At 40.1% G+C, this 18857-nt stretch overlaps 3 protein-coding genes across 9 annotated transcripts in view; 2 read left to right on the top strand and 1 right to left on the bottom strand.

Moving 5' to 3' along the window:
* LOC116053978 (myogenesis-regulating glycosidase-like) overlaps positions 1-6426 on the bottom strand; it is a 16401-nt gene extending 9975 nt beyond the window's left edge. For both annotated transcript variants that reach the window (XM_031305216.2, XM_035991336.1), the window contains exons 1-3: positions 6268-6426; positions 3895-4385; positions 2529-3060 (exon numbers count right to left, since the gene is read on the bottom strand). In XM_031305216.2, the coding sequence (XP_031161076.2) occupies positions 2529-3060; positions 3895-4172 (810 nt within the window). In that variant the 5' untranslated portion in view covers positions 4173-4385; positions 6268-6426. The remainder of the gene's footprint in view (positions 1-2528; positions 3061-3894; positions 4386-6267) is intronic.
* LOC116053980 (izumo sperm-egg fusion protein 1) lies at positions 6340-16055 on the top strand. 5 transcript variants are annotated; one of them, XM_031305221.2, is made up of 11 exons: positions 6428-6515; positions 8993-9010; positions 9048-9271; positions 9554-9628; positions 9739-9822; positions 9940-9960; positions 10259-10348; positions 10608-10735; positions 10971-11121; positions 12428-12596; positions 13011-16055. In XM_031305221.2, exons 3-11 carry the CDS (start codon positions 9070-9072, stop codon positions 13090-13092), a joined length of 1002 nt encoding a protein of 333 aa, XP_031161081.1. In that variant the 5' UTR covers positions 6428-6515; positions 8993-9010; positions 9048-9069; the 3' UTR covers positions 13093-16055. The 5 variants fall into 5 exon arrangements, with proteins under 5 accessions (XP_031161079.1, XP_031161081.1, XP_031161083.1 ...); XM_031305223.2 differs by lacking the exon at positions 6428-6515 and adding an exon at positions 6534-6620; XM_035991361.1 differs by lacking the exon at positions 6428-6515 and adding an exon at positions 6642-6959.
* Positions 16055-18857, top strand: dusp2 (dual specificity phosphatase 2). Of its 2 annotated transcripts, XR_004894990.1 has the most exons (5): positions 16055-16504; positions 16823-16944; positions 17087-17306; positions 17856-18365; positions 18431-18857. XR_004894990.1 is itself a non-coding variant. In XM_031305224.2 (4 exons), the coding sequence occupies exons 1-4, from the start codon at positions 16117-16119 to the stop codon at positions 18071-18073; spliced, it is 948 nt and encodes a 315-aa protein (XP_031161084.1). In that variant the 5' UTR covers positions 16055-16116; the 3' UTR covers positions 18074-18857. The 2 variants fall into 2 exon arrangements, 1 of the variants encoding a protein (XP_031161084.1); XM_031305224.2 differs by having other exon boundaries at positions 17856-18857.

The following is an 18857-nucleotide window of genomic DNA, read 5'->3' as shown; positions in this document are numbered from 1 at the left end:
GCCCCTCCCCTCGTGAAGTCTTGCGCCGTGTGTCTCGCGCAGTCACTTCAGGCTCAGACGCTACCGTTAGTAGTAGCATATTGCTGGTGTTCTTGCCTTGGGATTAACTGTACTAATAAAACCGTACAAAACACCACGGCCACACTGCTGTGGAAGCTCCCCGAATGTCATTTATCAGAGTCTGGTTGTTACCCCTGTCCGTGGCAGTCTCATCCACTCCTCTAACGGAGCTAACTGGAGCTAATCGTTGCTAACAGAGCCTTCAGTTCTCCTTGCCTGTATCCATTAACTGCATCTATGGACTTGAGCACGAATGAAACCCTTAATTTTATTAAATTGGCTGGATGAGTTTTAAATTACAACTAAGAGTTGTTTGAATGACAGAAATCTAGCCTAGTGCTCTAGCCTAACAGTAGGGTCCCCAAAACACAGATAAAACACTTCAACAAATGAACAATGATCTAACAAACAAGAATTGACTTTAGAGAGCCCTAGTCTTGTGATTCAACAGGAGTTAGGAGGAAATAGTGTTGAGATTAATAATAACATGTCACTTTCTGTGAAGCTTGCAGATTTGTATTCTCAGAAGTTTAATAAATGCTGCTAAGTGCACTAAACTTTATTTTTTCATTGAAAAGTTTATTTGACAAAGTTTATTTTCTTTTTACCTGTTTCGTTTATTTAATATATTTTTCATACATTATTTATACAATATACAGTGTTACAGCTGTGTGAAGTGTTCAATAAATGTTTTTGTTGAGAAATTCTGTGTATATTAGTGTTACATTTTATCTTTGAAATAGAGGTTTAAAAACAAGCACATATCGGCCAAATTAAAATCGGCAGCATTTATTGGCCATCAGCTGACCCTGATTTCTAAAGATCGGCATCGGCCAGAGAAAACCCATATCGGTCGACCTCTAACCCAGACCTCTCAGGTCGTCTGGGACAGGTCGGCTTGTTGTCCCCAGAGTCAGAACTAAACAGGGGGAAGCAGCGTTCAGTTTTTATGCTCCACATATCTGGAACAAACTCCCAGAAAACTGCAGGTCCGCAGCAACTCAGTTCTTTTAAATCAAAGCTAAAGACCTATCTTTTTGATGTTGCCTTTCTTTAAATAACTGTTCATTTGTTATACTGAAGTTGCATTGATGACACTGTATAACATTCTATAACTGCTCTTTAATGTTTAATTTCTTATACTGCACTGTAACTTTTATTCGCGTATTTTATATCTCAGTTTTTTAATTTCTTATACTGCACTGTCAATTTTATTCTTGTCTTTTATCTAGTGGTATTTTTGAACATATAACGGACATATTTCTGAGAATTTCTCCAACGCAGGTGTGACAGATTAAAAACAGGATTTAGAGGAGGAAGAGAAAAAAATTTCCTCCGGCTATGAGAGCTATGCGAAAGCCTCGAAAATACAGATAACGGACATATTTCTGAAATATTACCTCTCAGAAAACACGGGTGTGACAATAGATTATGCATACAAGGACCACGTCTGTGAACTGGTCAGATTTAGTCTGTGAACTTATCAAGAGACAGACTGTGAACTGTCCCGGATTTAGCAAGGTTTACCGAGATTAAACTAAGCTTTGTAGCGACGGCTACATCGTAGTGAAAAGTAGAACTACTGCAATCTTGTATTGGGTAACGAAAACACCAAGTAACCGGAGCCAAAAGGACCTGTGGTCGGAGAAAAAAATGTTTTTAATCATTTTTATCTGCTCTTTAATGTTTTAATTTGTTTTTTTAATCGTTTTCTAACTGCTCTTTAATGTTTTATGTAAAGCACTTTGAATTGCCCTGTTGCTGAAATGTGCTATACAAATAAAGCTGCCTTGCCTTGCCTAGCAACTGACCATTTTTTGTTGATTTAATCTATTGTTTGTTTTGATTAATGAAGTAATCATCTAAGTCTATAAAATGTACGGCAATGTAGATCACAGTTTCCCAGAGTCCACGGTTACACCTTCAAACGTCTTGTTATCGTCCAACAGTTCAAAACAAACATTACATCACATTATAGTAATATACAACAGAAAAAAGCAAATCTTCACAATGGAGAAACTAGAACCAGAGACTTCTTGGTGGTTTTGGTAGATAAATGATAAATGTTATTGATAAAATGTCTGTCTTTACAGCATTTAAGAAAACATTATGATTTAGATGAATATCCAGCCAATACTACAACTTTGCTCTGGCATTTCCTGTCATCTTCACTCACAATTTGCCTGGAAGAGAACACATGCATCTTTAAGTGTTCTTGTGCAGTTATTTGGTGCGTATCCAAATGTAAATAATTCCTACCTGACCCAAAACATCCCAACAAGCAATGCTTCAGACTTTGACTTTACTTATTTTATCATACTGAGGCTAGTTTAAACGCATACTAAGTTTTAACTTCAAGACACTTAACTAACCTGCACTTATGTGAATAATTAAAAGTTATATAGGAAATATGATTGGTGACTGTGCTCTTACCATCAAAACAAAAACCACAGTATGTCTTTACTTACCATGTATTTGTGAATAGAGGTAACATCCGACCCCACACACACTCTATAGCTGAGTTCGGGTAAGGCCTGCTGACCCTCTGGGGGTCTGAAGGGAGAGTCCTGGTATCGGGCCTGGAACCTCAGTGTCCTGTCCTTCTCTGACCAGCCCAAATGAAAAGGTACTGAGTCATTAATCTTGATGGCGGTCGCATTTGAAGACAGCCAATAGCGTTCTAAGATTCCCCCGAAAGCATTCCGATTCAAGTAGACATCACTGGTGATGAAAGGCTGCGGCTCCTTCTCGCCCTGCATCCTGATAGGCCAGTGCTGTGTTGCCGTCTCTGCCCCTCCATACCAATGAGAGTCGTTATAGGCCATGGCGTGCTCCACTGAGCGCTTATTTTGCAGCTCCTCCCAGCGAACACGGTAACACATCACGGTGTCTTTTGTTTGAACCGTCTGGATGAAGAAGTTGAGCTTGCCACTATCTGACTGAGTGCAGCTCAGAATATTTCCCTCCTTTGAGCAGGAGTCCAGATCCAGAGTGCCAGACCTGGGAGAGAGCATCAACAGAGGGGAAGAATATATAAATTACCTTGTTAAGCACCGCACTACGTATTATAAGCCTATATAATAAGTAGACTGTAAAATTACTACAACAGAGAAGAAATGTAATCACAATACAGAAAGTTATTGTTTGCCCTATTACTCTATTTTACTCCAAGTGCAGTTAGATTGTACTAAGCTATTACTATCGATGTGAGCTCTGCTGATAAAGCATGTCCTACTAAATCAGTTTTCCCTAAGGGTGTAATCATGTGTCTGCCTTGTGTGGCTTTCCATTATCCAAACGCACATTTGCAGACCGGCAGCTTTTTAGTACGGCTCAGCACACAAAGAACAACAACTGTGTTGAGGCCAAACAAAAAAGGATATATGTAACAACAACCAAGATTTACTGGCTGTGAGTTTCACAAGCACACACTGTTTATTAGGGGAGTTCACGTTACTCTGTATTTTGATTGCTCTGAAATGTCTCCACATCTCCCATACTTTATAGTAAAGCTGAAATGGTAATTTGATTGACAAAAAATGAATCTGCAATTATTTCGATAATTTCCAAGCAGAGTCTCTGGTACCAGCTTACGAAATCTTTGCATTTTATGCTTTTATTGGTTTTATTTCATTGCAAATTCAATATCTTTGGGTTGTGAACTGTTGGTTAGGCAAACTTAGCAATTTGATAAATGTCACCTTGGTCTCTGAAAAAATTCTGATGAGTATTTGTAATTTGTTTTTCACATTTTATAGACAAAAAGAAGAATCAAGACAATAATAAACAGATTAATCTACAGTATAATGAAATTAATCCCGACAATGAACCCACCTGAAGGTCATACTGAAGATGACGGCCCCCGTCTGGTTATGAATAATAAAACCGTCCTTGTTCAGGTCCAACAGCTCAGCCTTCAGCAACCGGGCTTTACGGAGGGACGCGGAGTAGTAGCACCAGGCAACCACTGCAGCCAGCACCAACACACAGCCTAACATGCCTGCCATCACCAGGGGCCGACCTTCACGAGCCAGTTTCTTCTTCAGTGGAGAACCACCAGTTCCCCCGGCTGTCTGCTGCTCCCCAGGAGCCACCGGGACAATATGATACATACTGAAGACTTAAGGCCGTGAGGTGTGTAGGGAAGCAAGTTTGGAGGGGGAGTGGCAGGAGTGAACAGCTGTAGTTAACTTGCTGTCAGTGTCTGTGAAAATGGAAGATATCTACTGCACACTGGCAGTAGTGGAGATGAAGGAAAGCCTGATGTCTACCTGCCAATTTTTAGCAATGTCTCCATTTCTGAATGAGGGCTGATTTGTCCAAACCTGCGAGACAGACCTAGGCAAACAGAGATCAATATTCAGTTGAATCATGGCCCGATGTGTAAAACATGTCAAGTAAAAGAAATAAGCCACTTCAGATATTATCATGTCATACACTGATCAACCTTAATGTCCAGTAAGAATGGGAGAATACACAAACAAACTGTGTATGTAAAATAATAATATATTGCCAGGCATACTAGTTCAATTCCAGTGTTGTGGTCTAATGTAACCCCGTTACAGAGGGTGTTGCTTGACAATCCTGTTCTAATTATTACCACTGACATTCTCCAGGAACTATAGTTATAAATAGCTTTGGAGCGTTCCACAATGCATGGTCTCTGTTTCCTAATATTCTCTAAAACAATGTATTGTACAATGATTCTTTAAAAAAAGAATTAATATTTTAAAACACAAGCATCTCCAAATAAATGTCCTTATAGTGCTGCTATATGTGTACCACCACCACACTAGTGTACCAAATGTGTTAGTCTCTCCAATAAAGCTATATGTTACCGTGTGCACTTTCTGTTAAGTGTCTCCTGCAGCATAGTTCAGCAGCAGCGTCCAGCAGAGAGAGAGCACAGAAGCTTTAATCTGGTAAATGGTAGGTAGGTGGCTCTGTAGCCACGGAGGCACTAATAGTAACAGAACCAAAATGACACCATAAAAACAGGCTATGATCAGAGAAAAGTCAGACACCATGTCAGCATGGTTCAATTACATTGATCTCTCAGGTAAGAGCACCTTGGACATGAGTAAATATTATTTAAGCAGCCCCCAAATAATGGCACTGCAGCAAGCTTACAATTTTTAAGAGCACAGGCCAATCATCCACAACAGAACCATATTTAACCTCCCAATAGGGATCTTTATCCTCCAGAACAACCCTCTTATTTTATTGTGATGAAGCGTTTGTGGCAATGCAGCAGGGAGGAAAGGAAACCTTGCAAATGCATACTCTGCAAAAACTGTGTTCCTGTAGTTTAAGCAGCCCTTCACAGACAGACTGCTGCCTACTTGACTTCTTCTTTAAGACAGTGTACTCAAGCCTGTTAGAAAAAAGATCTTTTACCTTCTCTGTGTGTACAATTACAGACAAAACTGCACCAAATCAAAATGCCTTGATGGCACAAGCAATTCCATGACACATTGTGTCGTGAGTTGAATATTAGCACTCACTGCTTTTTCAAGGAAACAAAAAAATGAACACACTATTTTATCATGCTTAAAGTAGTCTTTTATGGAGATGGTGAAATGTTACTGTTACTGTTAATACTACTGTTTAGTACATTAACCTCCTCATTGTGACCAGAAATCATTGTAATTGTGCTGGTTATGGAGTCCAAATGTATGCAATGCAAAACGCTTAACAGTTAGATTTGGTACAACGTTAAAGCAGCAAATAACCATTTTGGTCAGTGCAACACAGGAGACTTTACTCTGTGAGTTTAGGTTATGCAGGTTTTCCTACCGGGCAGCGAGCTCATACCAGGAACACGTTTCCTCCATAGTGACTGCTAAGTTATGGTTTTGTGTTCACATTAGCTTAAGCTTTGCTAGATGATGGTCACGCACAGCGCCAACAGATGTTTTTATGTAGCCTAATTTCCACAAAAGTGTCAAGGTAATTAACTGACCAAACATGTCCTATGTGGCAGTGGCTGGTCGATAACATAAAAGCATTCGTCAACAGGACTATTGACGCTGCATCGGGACATGAATTATACTGTAACCGGCCCGGTTGTCACGAATTGGGCTTGAAAATGGTCATGTTTACAGTTAAAAGCTATGTTGGCCATGTCAATAACACACAAATAAGTTAGAAAATACATTAGAAACTGTCATTTATAGCGCTGTGATCAAATAAACAGAGTTATCTTACCTCCGCATCTGACTCTTCGGGGTCAATGTGTACAGCTGTGAGCGCAGTAGTCCACTGCGCAGCCGCAGAGCGGTTTGAAGTTCCAGCCGTTGCCCTGAAACGAGCGATTCGTCCATTTATCTGTCACTCATGGGCTTGTGGGAAATGTAGTGTGAGTATCCAAAAAGAAACTATCAAGAGCTTTCGAGTTTGTTTCCCGTCAGAAAATTTAATTTTCGAACCACAGGGCAAATATAAGATAGATAAATGTAACTATTATCAACATTATTTTAAAAGTATTGCCTGCAGCTTTTTACTTTAAGTGCTACCGTTGCCCATGGAAACAATTGAATTCAAATATCAAACACTTCGTGGTAACGTTATTTCATCTTTTATCGTTTTTTATTAACCTGAACCTAGCTGCAACTACTAACTACTAACTACTTTGAAGGGTGAACAGACCATTCTATTGCGGTTGTAGGTCTAGGGACTAACGCTAGGTTAGTTAGCTAGCTAGCTAATAACCATAGACTGTATATTATTAATAATATACAGTCTATGCTCATAACAGCGGAATCTGACCGGCCTGGACTGTGTGGTGCCAACCTTAGTTTTACAGACTATGCCATGGTACCAAATCAACACCTGGATTAGCACCGAGATTGTACAACTGTCCTGTCTTTAACTGTCTATGGAACAAACCAGCTACATGGGTGAGATCATCCAGAGCAAATAATGTTGTTATGACTGTGACATGCTTCCTTCTACCACTGGGTGGCAGCAAGACGTTATAAATGAATGGAGAGCTGCTGAATGACACAACGGAAGAGCATTGTAAAGCAGGAGCTCCTTTGTATCTTTGTTTATCTTTTTTGGCCATGCAGAAATTCTATTTAGTTGTTGTTCATATTATTAGCACATTACTAGCAACAGTAGAAAAAGTATTTGTAAATTGGTAGCAGAAGTAAGAGAAGTAACGTTAGACAGCCAAAGCTGGATTTCCAACTGTGAGTGTCAGTTGGTTTTGGTAATTTTAGTTAGTTAATTTTAACCTCAATGTTGTTGGGAACTTTGCTACTCTACAGTACAATATCACGAGCTCATCCTTTGGACTTGTAGAGTGGTCATGAGTCAAAGTGTAGTTAGCTTGTTCTTGTTTATATTAGGTTAACATGGTTAGAGATAACGCAATCAATCTTTGAATCGATTAGTTGATATACTGAACTGTAATCAACCATTTTTAATTAATCAAGTCATTGTTTAATTAATTTTTAGCAAAAATGCCAAACATTTACAACTTTCAGTCTTCTGTTGTCTAATGCAGTGGTTCTCAAGCTTTTTTTCAATAATGTACCCCCTTTGAACAGTTTTTTTAAGCTGTGTACCCCCTAACCAGCACGAATACTTTTTGGTAGAAAAAAAAAGTCTATATAAAGAGGAACAATACAGCGATGTCAACGATAGATTTACTAAACAACAGCCTTGTACCTGGAAAACATTTAAATGCTAATGAAAAAAGGCGACAAAAACTTTTAAATAAGCGACAAAACCTTGGAAAAAGACGGTAGAAAGAAGAAAGTAAGGCATAAATAGGTCGAAAATAGTAATAAAAACTTAGAGAAAAAAAAAAAAACAGTAGAAAGAAGGAAGGCAACACTAGGGTGACAAAAGTGACAAAAAATTAAAATAAGCGACAAACTTTGAAAAAAAGAGACAAAAGCTTTGAAGAAAAAAAAGACAGTAGGAAAAAGTAAGGAAGAAATGCAAGAATAGGTCAAAACAAGACACAAAACCTTCAAAAGAAGTTGACAGACTTGGAGAAAAAAAACACAGTAAGAGTAACTACAGCCTTGTAACTGAAAAACATTTTGCAAAAAATGTCACGTACCCCCTGCAGTCCTCCAAAGTACCCCTAGGGGTACACGTACCCCCATTTGAGAAACACTGATCTAATGTGTTATTAAACTGAATAATTGTGGGTTTCGACTGTAGTCGCACAGAAGCAGTTAAGAGAAAATGTCACCTTGAGCTTTGGGAAAGTGAAATCAGAATCAGGTTTATTGTCAAGCAGGTTTTTACATACAAGGAATTTGCTGTGGTGTTTCAATGCATAACAATAAACATAGTGAGAGAAAATAAAAAAATATATAAATACTATAGAAAAATATGTACAATATAAAACAATGCACACACCAACACACTGAGGCAGCCATCTGTGGATCCATCTTGGATCAGATACCTTTCCTTAAATAATTGATTGATCTGATGAATAAAATGCAGACTAATCAATAATAAAAATAAATGTTAGTTTCAGCCCCTAAACATGTGTGCATAATCCTTAATACATTTGTGTTAAATGAAATTACCACAACCAAATTGACAGAAAACACTTTACTATACATACTGCACTGTAAACCTGCCCCAGAAAACAAAACAAAAAAGGCTAGCATGGACCCAACAGCAATTGTTATAGGATATTTGGCAATGGGAATTATGACCTGATGCTAAAAGTAAAAACAGAAGTGATGGGAGTTACACTATTACTTGTGGTACTGTAGCAGTAGAAACATTAAAAGTACCTGCTGCTGTAAGAGCAGCTGTATGAGTGGTGAAAACAAAAAATTCTCTGTAACTGAACCGTCTCTGGTGATTGCAGCAGGGTTGCAGCAGAGATGGTAATCTTTGGTTGTAGTAACAGTAATAGAGATGTTTGTAGCTGCAGTAATAATTGGCAACTCTGTTTCAGAAACTGCACTAAGTGAAAATCCCAGGAGACAAAGTGACTCATCCTGATGTGCAGGAAGCTCAGGATACATAGGGCAAATGCTGCTGGTGCTGGTGTCCCTGCTCTGCTGTGTCCCTGCAGCCAAGGCCTGTCTGCAGTGTGACCGCAGGATCAGGCTCCTACTCGAGGACTTTGTCCTGTCTGCTCCCACTGTGAACAACCAGATTGAAATGAAAAAGATTTGTGATCATGCATACGTGACCTACAGAGAGACCAGCCAGGAGCGAAAGGGAGTCATTGGTGAGATCGAGACCTGGTTTAGCATGAAACAACATGGCATGAGTGTGGAGTATGCTGATAATTTACCTAATACAACTTATATTTCATATCTTGTCTCTTATTTTACTTCTTTTCTTTTTTTTAATAGTGTCAGGCAACTATACTTTTTTTATGATTTGTCAATTAAAGCTTTTACTGCTATGGTCCTAATTTGTTCTGAACTAAAGTATACCGTAAGTGAGATGCCTAAACTGTAAAATATTAAAATCAGTTAAATATTACTGTCTCTTTCCCATTGCTCAGATCCCACCACTCTGTACAGAGCCAGCACTGAGTACCAGAGTGAATTTGACCGCTTCTTGAAAACCAAGCACACTGGTGAGAAACAAATGTCTTCCCTTGTATACCACTGAATACATTTAGATATGACACTGTAATCAGATCAAAGTCCACCATATATTAAGATAAAGCCTGCTCTTTTTTTAAAGGATCTGTAACATTTGAAGCCATTCAGATCCTGGAGAAGGGCAGGAAAATCCTAGAAAAACACTTGGACACATTTATTCGTGATGGTAATTGGCATGAATAACAGTGGGTGTTCTGCACAGCTTGAGGCAGGGCACTTTGTATAAGTCAGTGTCTTGTACAAGATGCATTATTTACAGATAATTTGTTTGTCTCTACCTCAGGATTGTGCCCCAACAAGTGTGGTAAGTTTGTTCTGTCTGATCCTTCCCTCTGTAAATCCTTGCACAAAGTGTACTTATTATATATATTCAGTACATGTTTACAGGACACGTGTGTGTGTGTGTGTGTGTGTGTGTGTGTGTGTGTGTGTGTGTGTGTGTGTGTGTGCGTGCACGCGCGCGCGTGTGTGTGTATGTGCGTGTGTGTGCATGTGTGTGTGTGTGTGTGTGTGTGTGTGTGTGTGTGTGTGTGTGTGTGTGTGTGCGTGTGTGTGTGTGCGTGTGTGTGTGTGCGTGTGTGTGTGTGTGTTATGATTTTCAGGTCTTTTGAAACAAAGAGTAATAGATTGTATCTCCTGTCGCTACAAGATATACATCTGTCCCTCTCCCTCTGGCCAGCTGGACTGCGGTGGTATATTTTTATTTATTTGTTAGTGTGTATGTGTGTGTGTGCATGATGTTGGTGAGTGGATGAAGGCTATTCTCTGTACTAAGAGTGCACCATTTAAGTGTACATGGACACATGCTGTCACACGTGTGTAAATGTGTCCCTAAGCGAGGCACTGCTGCTTCCAGTCCATGTGCACGGCTAATGAAAAAGATTATTCAAGTTATCCTGACACAAATGAATGAAGCATCTCTCTTTTTCTCTCCTTTCACCCTTTATCCAGAGTACCCAGTGCTGGCTGAGGAGGGAGGCCAGGCAGTGTTGAACTGTTTCCTTCCATGGCATCGTCTTCTGTTGGAAAGACCAGAGTACCACTACTCCTGGGCCCCTGGCGTGCCAGGAACTGAAACGGTATCTTTGTCATCACTAGCTCTTTCTCAAATGTGTAGCTTATCACTTTAAAACCACTTTTCATACTTCCTGATTCCCTTGTATTATATTGTTCCTTATTTAGCTGTACAGTATCATCATGAATAGACATTTACTGTCTCATACCCACTAACTTACAACTATCACTTCCTAATGTCTGTGTGTGTGTGTGTGTGTGTGTGTGTGTGTGTGTGTGTGTGTGTGTGTGTGTGCGCAGCTGATCGAGAGTGACTTCAAAGCCTTGGTAGTGACAGATGACTCATCTGTTGTCTTAAATCAGCTGCATATGGATGAACAAGGAACGTATCGCTGCTCTCTGCAGGATCAAAGTGGAACCGTCTTCTACCAAGTCACTTTCCTACTCGCTGGTAGAGTACAGCTTTTAGACATGACATCACAGAAAAATGGTCAGACAATTTAATGCTGAAAGGGCAAAAGGAGACATCCCATCCAAGTTAATTTAGCACTTTTTAATAGTTGCCACATAAGAGAACAAATACTCCAATAAACAGTTGTCAACTTTAAATAATTGGCAATAAATACTACACTTTAAGATCTGTAAAATGGTGTGCTATAAAACTGTAAGATTAGTCAAATGTCTGTCTTGGTGTGTCACAATTTCTCAGATACAGAACCCAAATGCAGACCAGGACAAGGTAGGTGGTGAAAAAAGATGAGTATTTATTGAAGAACACAGGTAATGCTAAACGTGGAGACAGGTGAGTCCAGGTGATGGGGGCTGAAGGTGGGGACGAGTGGGTTGGAAGGGGAGAGCTGGGAAACAGGAATCTTGGTGGTTCAATATGGTTGGAGGTTCAGGTTGCCAGGCAGAGGTGGAGAGAATTTCTCAGGCGAAACTGCAGACAACGGAGCAGGAATCAGTTCAGCAACAAGCAACAGAGCAGCAACGCTAACTGTCAAAAGGGTTAAGCTGACACGCCAGCACAACATACTGGTTATGCTAACGATCCAGCAGGGAATGGATGTCAGGTCACAGTTTATATGGTGTAGAGATGATGATCAGGACCAGGTGTGCAGATTACAGATGATCCTGGGTTTCCCGCCTTGCCCTCATTGTCCGGCAACAGGAACAGTGTGCGTTCAGGAAAGTCAGGCAGGGAAACAGACTCAAGGAGGAGGGTTCATGACATGGTGTACAAGTGCTCCTTAAATGTTAGTCTTTCAGCACATGTTAAAGGATATCCATGAGGTAGCAAGCAAAATTAGAAACACAACAGTTAATTTCAAAGAAATTCAATTTACTACATGTTCAAAAGGTAAACTAAAGGCTTATAATTAGTTACTGCCTATGTGTGTATTTGTGGGGTGGAGGGCAGGGTATGTCAATATACAGTATTTGTGTGTTGGTGGTTTTTCTCCTTGTATCGCTGTGTGAGCTTTCTTGTATTTTATGTAGTCTTTTCTTCCATACATGTTCCTTATTGCTGTATGGATTTTAATACAAAGCATATTAGGTTTAACTGTATTGAAATGTGCTATACAGAATACCGCAAATGAAATTGCCTTACAAAATAATCCCAATCAGAGGATGCATAAAAACTACTTCTAAACTGAAAGGTGTAATGTCCTGCCTCTATATTTTCCTATACACAAATATTGTTCTACAACTCTAAGAGCTCATCTCTCTATTTTTTTCATACTCCTTCTTCACAGTCTCCCATTTACCTGACCAAACACACCGACCCATGATCACTCTGCCCTCACTCCCCCACGGAGACAACTACTCACCTTTTCAACCTACTGCGGGCCTGCTGGTGCCAGTCATCGTCATGGTTACTGCTTTGAGTCTGGCAGCGAGCGTAGGCCTCCTAGTTGTCCTGGGGTAAGAGACAGTAATATAAGTGGGTGGAGGAGAGAAAGAGAGGAGTGGAGGTAAGCAGGAAGGAGTGGATGTGACACGGAACAGTCAGAGGGCATGACAAACTAAAAGATGCGAGATGAAGGAAGTGGTCATGTAGTCATACTTTGAGGAATGAATAATGATGTATGAAACTTAGGTATATGTCATATATGAAGCTACAATAGATTCAAAAATAAGTTTATTGTTTACAATTGACCGATTACGCCATTAAGCTGTTTTCTCTGAAAGTATATGTCACTTTTTCCAGGAAGTGATGTCAGTTACTTAAGCACAAAAATCAACAAGTGTTAACTTAGATGGACAGGTTTTTCTGTTATTTGTTTGTGTTAAGTTGGGACTGGAACATTTGCATTACTGTGTTTGTGATCTTTGTAGAATGATGATGAGTCAGAGGAGAGCCGCTGAGAAGCCGAGCAGAAGGAGGAGGGAGGGAAAAAACACACATAACACAGTGTGATGAAAATACTGTATACAGTACATACAGTAAATGCCAGGGAGGTTTTACTCACTTCATATTGGATATTTCTGTCAGTGGCTGAATAAATTCCCCAACACAAAGTGCTAAGTCATGTCTAGAAATAACACAGAAGTGAGAAAAGCACAAAGGGTGTCTAAATGTTTTTGATAAATATATTGTTTGTCCTAAACGATGAACTAGGATTGTCAATGTGAATCAAACACTACGATCTCACTCAGAAAAAAGAATGTTTGTGGTGTAAGAAAACTAGAGCGTGCAACACACACACTTATATACACACACACACACACACACACACACACTAAAAATCCCCCAGAAACCGTCAACTTTCCATAACATTAAGCACCAGCTTGTCAGAACACATGAATGATCTCACCCCAGCAGGGTCACGTTCCCCCTGAATGGAGTGATGGTGGGAGTTTATGAGAGGAATAATGGATGAGGTAAATCTCCCGGATTACAGTGTTTTTTTTTCAGAGATTAAAAGCCCCAGTCATCCAATTAATCCTGGATAATCCCCCTGTGGGAGGAGGGGGGGAGACGTGGTGGGGTTAAAGATAGCAGCAGATGTTTTCATCAGGGTTTCATTAAATGTTTATGTATCTAAATATTCATTCAGAAAGACTTTTGCATTACTTATAATGTCACCGTTTTCTTGCAACACGATCACCAGACTTTAATTCTGTTTCCGTCTGCCTACAGTATGCTCTCTGTAGATTTTGATGACACAAGTTGATTCAAAAGATAGTCACCTCTTTCTGTCACATGTCATATTTCTGCTCACGCTTGCCTTTTTTCATCTTTCATAAATTGTGCTATTGTCAGCACCTAGCTTGCTTTCAATGTAAAAGTCAAACTTCCTGCGATAGGACAGTAGAAAGTCGTCATCATCAACCACAGCTAATTCACACCCATCTCTCAGCATTGTGTCAGGCCAGATGTATTATTGGCTGATTCCTTGCCAACCATGACGCTCTGATGTGCTAACATCGGAAAGATAATGAAACATCTGAACAGTCTTCACATCCAGGAACAGTAAATAAGTCACCTCTGAAATCAATCAGTGCTCAGGTTTTTTAGGGTAATTTCTGATAAACATCAGGTTTAGTCAGTTATGGGTTATGATCTATGACGAATGTAGCTTGGGTTGTGATGATACAGTATGAGGGTGTGTGTGTGTGTGTGTGTGTGTGTGGATGTTGAGGCCTGCATGGATGGTGACAGGATGTATGTACGGTGCTTTTTCCTGTCTAGCTGCTGAGATGGGGGCGAATGTTAAAAAAAGAAACCATTCTTTTAGACTCCCTCACACAGAGACACGTCACACTCGTCCAACTCAATAGACCTCATTACTTCGCTGTGGGTTTATACGTGTGTGTTCAAGCCCAAAGTGCAGATTGAGGCTACAGTAAATGCATGCTCAGCGGCTCTGCTGACAGCCATGATGTACTGTGTACCAAAGTGTGTGTCTGTGCGTATGTGTGTGTGGAGTGAATTTGCAGCCTCAGCAGGGGGAGAGCATGACAAAGTGGGAGTGCTGCTGAGGGGCCAGCAGGCAGCGGTGAGGGAAAGAAGGGAAGTGGGAACGTGAAGAAAGTGGAGTCAGAGGTTTGAGTGGGAGACGTACGTGGGAAGGCAGAGTAATTTGAACGTGGGTTGTGAGGAAATTAGGACAAAGATATCAGATTAAACTTTGATATAAATGGTCCCACACTACACACTGTACATAAACTATGTTTTTCTGTAGATTACAGGACAATGTTATCCAGTGGTGGAAAGAAATCTACAATATCCTACTCATTTAGAATTACTGGACTTAAATATTACATATTTAGAATTGAGACAACTACTCAAGTAAAAGCACAATAAGACTGCTCTTGAGATATACTTTAAGCCCCTAAAACTTCAACTCTAAGGTGTTTCACTAAATATTCACAACTAAATAAGCAACAATCAAAGTTTCAAAGCAAGTTTAACATTAAAAAATGAATCAGTTTAATCAGGACACAGACTTAAAACCAGAAGATTAAACTACAAAAAAGAGAAGTCACTCATCTTAAATAACTGTTCTAACTTTAAAGAAACTTTAAGGTCACCAACAAAAAGCCAACATGGCTTCCTGAGTCTAACCTTTTTAACAGGAATACACCCTACCAACCGTCTCCGATTCATTGTTTTCTTACAAAGAACCATGTAATGTGTCCTCTTTACTATTTAGCATTATTAATGAAAAAATGATATCCAGTGCACCGTGCAGCTGTTTTATTGTGAGGCAGGGATTTTATTTTTTGTGCTGTGTAATAGACTGTCATAGAGAAGAAAGATACATGTGCTATAGATTTCCCAGCAGAGCAGCAACAAAGCAATTCAAACTTGTTCTGGTATTTTATCAGTGCAACATTTCCTCAAAATAAAAAGCAACAACCAAAAGGGAAAACATTGAGAGGAATGTGTTACTTTAGTGTGTGATCTGCATGAAAACAGAAGCTGTAATGCAGTGGCATAGAGAAGCTCAGGTTTAATCTAACCTAAATAACTAGAGGCGGTTGGGTTTTAACGTCCTCATTTAACATAAAAACACTGGATAACCCCAAACGACCAAGTGCGCGTAGGAAAATCAGATTTGACGTCAGTGTCCATATGAGGAGTGACGGTCAGGCTATATATGGTCGTTCCGCTTGTGACGTTGTTCCTTTTGTGGAAAACAAAGGAGGGGCCGCGGTGACCCCGCCCCTCTCACAGCTGTTATCAATGAACAAGTGAAACTCAAACTACAGTAAAGATGATTTTAACAGACCTGACGGAGAATTCAACACGTGCTCTCTAGATATATTTACAGTAGATTTTAAAATCATCTCCAAAAGTTCTTTATTATCTTAAAATTCGCACAGAAAAAAAAAAATCTTTTTTATTCTTTGAGAGCCTATTTTAGTCGTTAAAAACAAATAGGCCTTGCTTATTATTTATTAGTTTTAACTTGTTTTAAATAGACTTATTTAAGCCATGACTTCAAGCAGTGAGCCTTTGGAAATAAGTGACAATGAGCTGGTTCACATACTCAGGACCCCCCGGGAACAGTACACCTCTGCTGGCTGTGTGGTGCTCGACTGCAGACCTTTCCTCGATTTTTCTTTTACGCACATTTGCGAGTCCCGAAACGTCAACTGGAACTCAATGCTGCGTCGTAGATCCAAGAGCTCGGTGGTGGCTCTGGAGTGGCTCATCCCGGACAAGGCGCTCCTGGGCCGGCTGCGGCGCGGGGAGTTCTCCCCGGTGGTGGTGGTGGATGAGAGCAGCCGCTCCGTGGCCGAGCTGAAGGCAGAGAGCGTGGCCCAAATGCTGCTCACCGCCCTGCAAAACGAAGTTCAGACGCAGATCTGCTTTCTGCAAGGTAATTAGACTTTTTCAGTCTATGTTGATGCACCAAAAGGTGTCCTTTCAGGCTGTTGAGTTTGAGTTTTTGAAGTTTTCTGACTTCAAAAACTCAAAACATGAGCTACTTATGTGTTTACTAATAAGCTTATCTATGCACTGATCATATGTAAGCTGAGCTAATACAAGTATTTTTTTTATGTAAGGGTGTAACTTGTTTAATCTCCATAATCAAACCTAAAGGATAAACAAACTTCATGAACTTGCATATTAAATCATAGGCCCATAGCTTATATATAAAGATGACTTTAGCTAATACTGTGTGACCTCCATTTAGGTGGATTTGAGGGATTTTCAGAGGCCTGCCCAGAGCTCTGTTACAGCTCAGCCAGCAATCACGTCTCTGCAGTGGAACCAGAGCCAATAGTGACAGGTCGGAGGACACCAGCATATGATCAGGTAAGATAAACCTTTACAACTTAACATTAAAGAGTTCAAATGAAAAAAACAATCTAAAATTTGATAGCATAAAAAGACCAAACTGCTTAGTTTTTATTCTTGGTTTTAAACATGGACTCTGTCTTGAATTTGTAAATTGCAGGGTGGTCCAGTGGAGCTGCTGCCCTTCCTGTTTTTGGGCAGTGCCATCCACTCCTCCCGCAGAGAGACCCTCGCAGCTGCGGGCATCACAGCTGTGCTCAACGTTTCCTCCACATGCCCTAACTTCTATGAGGGGGAGTTTCAGTACCTGCGGCTCACTGTGGAGGACAGCCTAGCTGCTGACATCAGATCCTGCTTCTCCACAGCCATCGCCTTCATCGGTGAGTTTCTCCCCTAAACATCCAGAGCTCCCAACCTGTGTGAAGTGTAACCTTAAGATGGAACTTCAGTCATCATTTGCTCACTGTTATGTAACAAAGTCAGTAGACCCACCGAACACACAGTGAATTAGTCTCCTCTTAGTTGAGTGAGTCATCTTTTTACACTCTTGATGAAACATGAAATATCCAAAACATTTCTCTAAGCAGCTTGTACACTATAATCCATTCTGTAGCTTAGATTTATGGACCAACAGTGTAATCGTCTGTTGCAGAAGAGAAATTTATTAGCCTCTTATTATTTTCTTTTGACCCCTTTTACCTTGTAAAGTTTAGTTCAGTAGGACACAGAGGTGGATTTATAACTTCAATAATGGTGAATAGTGACTGCATTTTTATTTCTAGGTTGTTTGTTTCTTCAGTCATTCAGTTTAAAGCTTTCTTTGTATTTCTACTTGTGAAACATTCTCTATGATGTAAAAAAAAAAAAACTGATGTGAAATGAAGCGCAATATGCTGATCTCTCTTCCTCTTTCCACTCTCCGCCTACAGACTCAGTGAAGCAGAGTGGTGGTCGGGTGCTGGTGCATTGCCAGGCAGGTATCTCCCGCTCTGCCACCATATGTCTGGCCTACCTCATGCACACGCAGCGTGTCAAGCTGGATGAGGCCTTTGACTTTGTGAAGCAGCGGCGTCAGGTCATCTCCCCCAACCTGGCCTTCATGGGACAGCTGCTGCAGTTTGAGACTGACGTGCTCTGCCATGGATGAAGACCACAGGTCGCATTCTTTTCAATTAATTCTCCTGCCTCTTGCAGGCATTGACTTTATCAGCACTTGTATGTACTATTGGAACTAGTACATTTCAGAAGTATATGCTTTGTACAATCAGAGAAAAGCTAATTGTGCTGCTGGCATCACATGGCCAGTGGATCTGAACTCCTACAGTATAATATAAACTTGTTATGAACAATTGTTATTGTGAACCAGCAAGTTGGAGCAGCTATAAGGTAATTCCCCTGACATGTTATATTCAAGGGAATGGTGCCTACTTGTGTAGTGTGTGTGTGTGTGTGTGTGTGTGTGTGTGTGTGTGTGTGTGTGTGTGTGTGTGTGTGTGTGTGTGAGAATGTGTTTGTGTGTTATTTTGTTTGACTTATGTGCTTGATCTTTGCAAGGACTGTCTTATTTTCATACTGGAAGTCATTCCTTCACATTTACGACCACTGTGACATGACAGGTCTTTTTATGAGACAACACTGTGTTAACTACTTAAGGCAATACTGGATGAATCTCAAGTTGTATTGTCTACTTTATACAAAAAAATGCACTAACCACTGTTGGTGTCATTGCATTCTGTATCCTGAGATATATTACACTTGGTAAACTCAAGCTGGAAGAAGTTGTTTTTTATGTATGTAATAGAATTTTTGTTTTTATTTATTTCAACAGTTGTTATGACAGTGTAGCATTATTACTGTCCATTACTGCACTTTAAAGTTTGGCTGATTCCTGCAGTTTTTTCCACTAAAATAAAAACATGCTGGAGAACACA

The sequence above is a fragment of the Sander lucioperca genome, chromosome 2 (assembly GCF_008315115.2).
Source record: "Sander lucioperca isolate FBNREF2018 chromosome 2, SLUC_FBN_1.2, whole genome shotgun sequence".
NCBI classification, from domain to species: Eukaryota; Metazoa; Chordata; class Actinopteri; order Perciformes; family Percidae; genus Sander; species Sander lucioperca.
The sequence above is the reverse complement of the archived record's forward strand: the minus strand, read 5'-3'. Positions and strand labels throughout refer to the sequence as shown.